The sequence below is a fragment of the Hyperolius riggenbachi genome, chromosome 10, assembly GCF_040937935.1.
Source record: "Hyperolius riggenbachi isolate aHypRig1 chromosome 10, aHypRig1.pri, whole genome shotgun sequence".
Classification (NCBI taxonomy): Eukaryota; Metazoa; Chordata; class Amphibia; order Anura; family Hyperoliidae; genus Hyperolius; species Hyperolius riggenbachi.
The window spans coordinates 256,367,145-256,373,144 of record NC_090655.1 but is presented as its reverse complement, the minus strand read 5'-3'; the positions used below and the strand labels follow the sequence as shown (position 1 = coordinate 256,373,144).

The window sequence follows — 6,000 nt, the reverse complement described above, 5'->3', positions numbered from 1 at the left end:
GTCATTTTCCATTAACTTGTGACAAAAAATAATATTTTCTATGAACTCACCATACTCCTAACGGAATACCTTGGGGTGTCTTTCTAAAATGGGGTCACTTGTGGGGTTCCTATACTGCCCTGGCATTTTAGGGGCCCTAAACCGTGAGAAGTAGTCTGGAAATCAAATGCTTCAAAATAACCTGTGAAATCCTAAAGGTAGTCATTGCTTGTTGGGCCCCTTAGCCCACCTAGGCTGCAAAAAAGTGTCACACATGTGGTATCGCCATACTCAGGAGAAGTAGTATAATGTGTTTTGGGGTGTATTTTTACACATACCCATGCTGGGTGGGAGAAATATCTCTGTAAATGGATAATTGTGTGTAAAAAAAAAAAAATATTTGTCATTTACAGAGATATTTCTCCCACCCAGCATGGGTATGTGTAAAAATACACCCCAAAACACATTATATTACTTCTCCTGAGTATGGCGATACCACATGTGTGACACTTTTTTGCAGCCTAGGTGGGCTAAGGGGCCGAACGTCCTATGAGTACCTTTAGGATTTTAGAGGTCATTTTGAGGCATTTGGTTTCCAGACTACTCCTCACTGTTTAGGGCCCCTAAAATGCCAGGGCAGTATAGGAACCCCACAAGTCACCCCATTTTAGAAAGAAGACACCCCAAGGTATTCCGTTAGGTGTATGATGAGTTCATAGAAGATTTTATTTTTTGTCACAAGTTAGTGGAAAATGACACTTTGTGAAAAAAAAAAACAATAAAAATCAATTTCCGCTAACTTGTGACAAAAAAAAAAATCTTCTATGAACTCACCATACTCCTAACGGAATACCTTGGGGTGTTGTCTTTATAAAATGGGGTCGATTGTGGGGTTGCTATACTGCCCTGGCATTTTAGGGGCCCTAAACCGTGAGGAGTAGTCTGGAAATCAAATGCTTTAAAATGACCTGTGAAATTCTAAAGGTGCACATAGGACATTGGGCCCCTTAGCGCACCTAGGCTGCAAAAAAGTGTCACACATGTGGTATCGCCGTACTCAGGAGAAGTAGTATAATGTGTTTTGGGGTGTATTTTTACACATACCCATGCTGGGTGGGAGAAATATCTCTGTAAATGGACAACATTGCGTAAAAAAAAAAAAAAATCAAAAAATTGTCATTTACAGAGATATTTCTCCCACCCAGCATGGGTATGTGTAAAGATACACCCCAAAACACATTATACTATTTCTCCTGAGTACAGCGATACCACATGTGTGACAGTTTTTTGCTGCCTAGGTGCGCTAAGGGGCCCAAAGTCCTATGAGCACCTTTAGGCTATACAGGTGTGCTTACAATTTAGCACCCCCCAAAATGTCAGGACAGTAAACACACCCCACAAATGACTCCATTTTGGAAAGAAGACACCCGAAAGTATTCAGAGAGGGGCATGGTGAGTCCATGTGCAGATTTCTTTTTTTTTTTTTGTCACAAAGTGTCATTTTCTATGAACTCACCATGCCTCTTAGTGAATACTTTGGGATGTCTTCTTTCCAAAATGGGGTCATTTGGGGGGTATTTATACTATCCTGGAATTTTAGCGCCTCATGAAACATGACAGGTGCTCAGAAAAGTCAGAGATGCTTTAAAATGGGGAAATTCACTTTTTGCACCATAGTTTGTAAACGCTATAACTTTTACCCAAACAAAAAAAAAATCCAATAAGTGTGTATTTATTGATCAAAGACATGTAGCACAATACATTTGGACAATAATGTACATAGAAATGTTACTTTATTTGAAAAATGTCAGCACGGAAAGTTAAAAAAAATCATTTTTTTGACAAAATTCATGTCTTTTTTGATGAATATAATAAAAACTAAAAATGACAGCAGCAATCAAATAGCACCAAAAGAAAGCTGTATTAATGAAAAGAAAAGGAGGTAAAATTAATTTAGAAAGTAGGTTGTATGACCGAGCAATAAACTTAAACTGCAGTGGTCTGAATGGGAAAAAAAGTGTTTGGTCCTTAAGGGGTTTTAAGGCTGCAGTCCTTAAGTGGTTAAAGCTTCAGCCGCAGGATACTTTGGCAGTCTTCAGGACCCATCCCTGGAATCCTGTACAATACTTTATGTGTGGGTATAAGTACAGCATGTGTGCATTGTGTGTGTAATGTATGCTAGTGGTGTGTGTAAGAGTAAGTACACATGTGAAGATTGTCACACATCAGGGATCAGGAAATTATACCTTGGGTGACAATTCCATTCAGAGCCCGATGCTGTATAAACACATTGCCTGCACTAGCCTCTAGGCTATGGAGGGGCGGAGGGACAACAAGTAGTGCACAACTGTTCAGCTTCCTGGGGTTGGGGGGGGGGGGGGGCGGAGTGAAAAACGATGCGATTGGGACTGCTCAGGTGTCATTAAGGGTCCGACATACCAGAGCAGTTGCTGTACTCACACTAGATGAGCAAATGATCATTTGACTAAGCAGTCATTATCGGCAGCTTCAGCCAAATTTTATGTAGTGTGTATGTAGCTTAAAGGGACCAAGGCTGAGAAATGATGTCTGGAAGAGCCCTTAATGCAGCCCTTAATGCAAGGCTCTGTGTAAGTGCTGCAAGCATCAGCAGGTGCTGGGGTTTGATCACCTGTAAATCATATGTCAGAAACTTCACCCCGCTCGACTGTCTAAAGTGTTTTCAAAGCTCTGTGGCCACTCCTGCTTGCATTACCGAGGCCTGCCCCCAGCCACTTTATTAGGCTGCAGCTGTGAGCTAGGGGCGGGCCATGGCAAGGCAGGTGGTGCTTCAGAATACTGCAAGCAGGAACCGCCACCCCAGTTTTGCCAGTGGGAGGGGTGGAGCTTCAGACACCAAACGGTTTATGGGCAGGTAGGGGAGTTATTAAACCTAGCACTCTCAATCTTAAATATTAACTTTCATGTTTTATCTTTTGAAACCATGGTATTCCTCACAAGTGTAGAGAGCAAGCTGGAGACGCTGCATGGGACTCAGGAGGTGGAGCAAGCAGATTGGTCACTCTTGTACAATGGGTGGGGAGGTGGAATCTGGGAAGCAGGGATGCCAGGAAATTTTCACAGGGGTCCCCCAAGGTTTGTAGTTATGCCCCTGCCTTGCAGGTGTATTTCATGTGGCTTGGAATTTGGTAAAAAATGCATGCAGTGTGTCATATGTAGTCTGGATACCTCTATCTGAGACTTGAAGGGTCATAGGCCGTGGATGGGAGGTACAAAGCTGGTGCGGTTGAGTAATCAGCAGCATCTAAGGGGTGTTCCCCAAGTCACCTAACAAAGGCCTGATTGGAGGGTGATATGCATCATAAGAGTGTTATAGCAGAGTGGTGAATGCAAATGTAAAACTTGGAAAAGTAATAGATGGACTATGCAAAGACTTCTGATACAGTTCCCCTCAATAGCCTGATGCAGAAGCAGAGGATCCAGGGACTAGGATCTGCATGCATAGAGAAATGGTTATAAAAGAAGGCAAAGAGTGGCGGTAAATTGATCATATTAGCAGCGGGGTCCTGCAAGGGTCAGTACTAGGTCCAATCATTTTCCATCTATTTATTAATGATCTAGCACAGTGCTGTCCAACTTCATGGGCATGGAGGACAATTTTTTTTTCAGACCCCATGGTGGAGGGCCAAAGGTTCTTGCTGGAGCCCCCCCAAGTTAGATAGTGACAGGTGCCCCCCCAAGTTAGATAGTGACAGGTGCTCCCCCCCCCCAAGTTAGATAGTGACAGGTGCCCCCCCCCCCCAAGTTAGATAGTGACAGGTGCCCCCCAAGTTAGTGACAGGTGCCCCCCAAGTTAGATAGTGACAGGTGCCCCCCAAGTTAGATAGCGAGGTGTCCAGTACCCGTTACCTTAGATCACCGCTGTCCTCTCCCGTGTCCCCGCTGGCGCTGCCTCAGCTCAGACCTCACAGATCACGGCGACTGAAGCAGGCAGAGTGCACATGGCACCCACACGGAGGAACTTCACATGCGGAAGTGACTAATGATGTCACTTCAGCATGTGACGTACTCCGTGTATGCGGGTACTACCATGCGCACTCTACTCTCTTCAGTCGCCGCGATCTGTGAGGTCTGAGCTAAGGCAGCGCCAGCCGGGGGACACAGAAGAGTGCACCATATGAGGTTGCAGGCATGGCGCCTGCCTGCAGCTCAGGGAGACGAGCAGGCCGCAGCAGGAGGCCTGGAGGGCCGGATGCGGCCCGCGGGCCGCCAGTTGGACAGCGCTGATCTAGCAGATAGAATACAGAGTAATGTTGCTATTTTCAATACAAGATTATGCAGAACACTAAGCAGGGCAGTGACATTTTCAAACTGGATCAAGTTATTTGGGCTCTAGGATCATCAAGTGCCAATATAACTTATTGGTAATCAGGTGCCAATATACATTATCGGTAATTGGGTGCCAATGACTAGAACTTCTCAGCAGTGTGAATTCTCTCATGGGTGACAAGCTCTGATTTCTGGGCAAAACATTTCCCACACTCAGCACAAGAATAAGTCTTCTCACCAGTGTGACATCCCTCGTGTTTAACAAGCTCTGATTTCTGTACAAAAGATTTCCCACACTCAGTACATGAATAAGGTTTCTCACCAGCATGGGATCTCATATGAATGACAAGAGATGATTGCCATGCAAAACATTTTCCACACTCAGAACATGAAAAGGGCTTCTCTCCAGTGTGAGATCTCTCATGTCCAACAAGTTGTCCTTTTTGTGTAAAACATTTCCCACATACAGCACATGACAAGGATTTCTCACCAGTGTGAGATCTCACATGTCTTACAAGGTTTCCTTTACATCCAAAACATTTCCCACACTCAGTACATGAAAAGGGCTTCTCACCAGTATGAGATCTCTCATGTGTTTCTAGATGTGATTTAAGAACAAAACATTTCCCACACTCAGCACATGAATAAGGCTTCTCACCAGTGTGAGATCTCTCATGTCTTATGAGGTTTGCTTTAAGTCCAAAACATTTTCCACACTCAGCACATGAAAAGGATTTCTCACCAGCGTGAGATATCTCATGTCTTACAAGGGTTCCTTTATGTCCAAAACATTTCCCACACTCAGCACATGAATAGGGCTTCTCACCAGCGTGAATTCTCTCATGTGCAACAAGATTTGATTTAGAAACAAAACATTTCCCACATGTAGAACAGGAATAAGCCCCTCCAGCAGGGGGAGAGCTGTGCTGGGTATGGGGTTCCTCAGGGTTAGACAGGTGAGAGGAGTCTGGGGGAATATTTGGGGTAGCCAGGATATCTGCAGGAGACTCTTGTCCAGTGTCATCATCATCCATTGTACAGTCTGTGGAAACAGAGAGACGAGTCTCTGAGAGGTTCCTGATGCCGGGACTCTGCGCTGCAAATAGAGAAACATCATCACTTCCTGTTAGAGAATTCTGAGGGGAGGAACAATTATCATTAGGGATGGTCAGTGAGCTGCTGCGAATTCCAAGTTGATGCATATAATTAGCATACAATTAGCACCATCTTGGAGTTATTGGCATGTCACTGGCCATCGCTAGTTATCAGCCTGACAGAGGACTGCACAAGAATGGCTGCCTGTAATGAGCACAATCACATGACAATAACTTTGCCTTGCATCAATGGCATAACTATCGCCCCTGCAGTCCCTGTGACTGTGGGAGGGCCCGGAAGCAGGTAGGGGCCCCTGAAATAACGCCCCACATCGATCAGAGCGGCCGGTGTGAGGAAACTGTAAAGTCGGTGTAGTGTTGCAGCTCTGTCCGGCTCTGTGGGGATGTGGACCACACCATGTTTCATTTGCAGAGGGGTGACCTAGGGCAGGTAGAGATGAAGTTTATATACTGTACTTAGACCAGGCTATTGCCTCATCTAACTTGTCCTCCCGAGCATACTGTGCAGCAGCTCTGTGGCTGGAAACTAGCAGAGGAGGACATTACTGTCATCCGCCCCTTAGTGTTGGTCACTCCAATGCAAATAGTTTTCAGTGGA

The 6,000-nt window shown here is 45.0% G+C and overlaps 1 protein-coding gene across 1 annotated transcript in view; it reads right to left on the bottom strand.

Annotated features, from left to right (window-relative positions):
- Nucleotides 1-4,069: 4,069 nt before the first annotated feature.
- LOC137537117 (oocyte zinc finger protein XlCOF7.1-like) overlaps nucleotides 4,070-6,000 on the bottom strand; it is a 67,568-nt gene continuing 65,637 nt past the window's right edge. Inside the window, exon 14 of the mRNA XM_068259251.1 lies at nucleotides 4,070-5,383. Within this exon, the coding sequence (XP_068115352.1) occupies nucleotides 4,428-5,383 (956 nt within the window). The 3' untranslated portion in view covers nucleotides 4,070-4,427. The remainder of the gene's footprint in view (nucleotides 5,384-6,000) is intronic.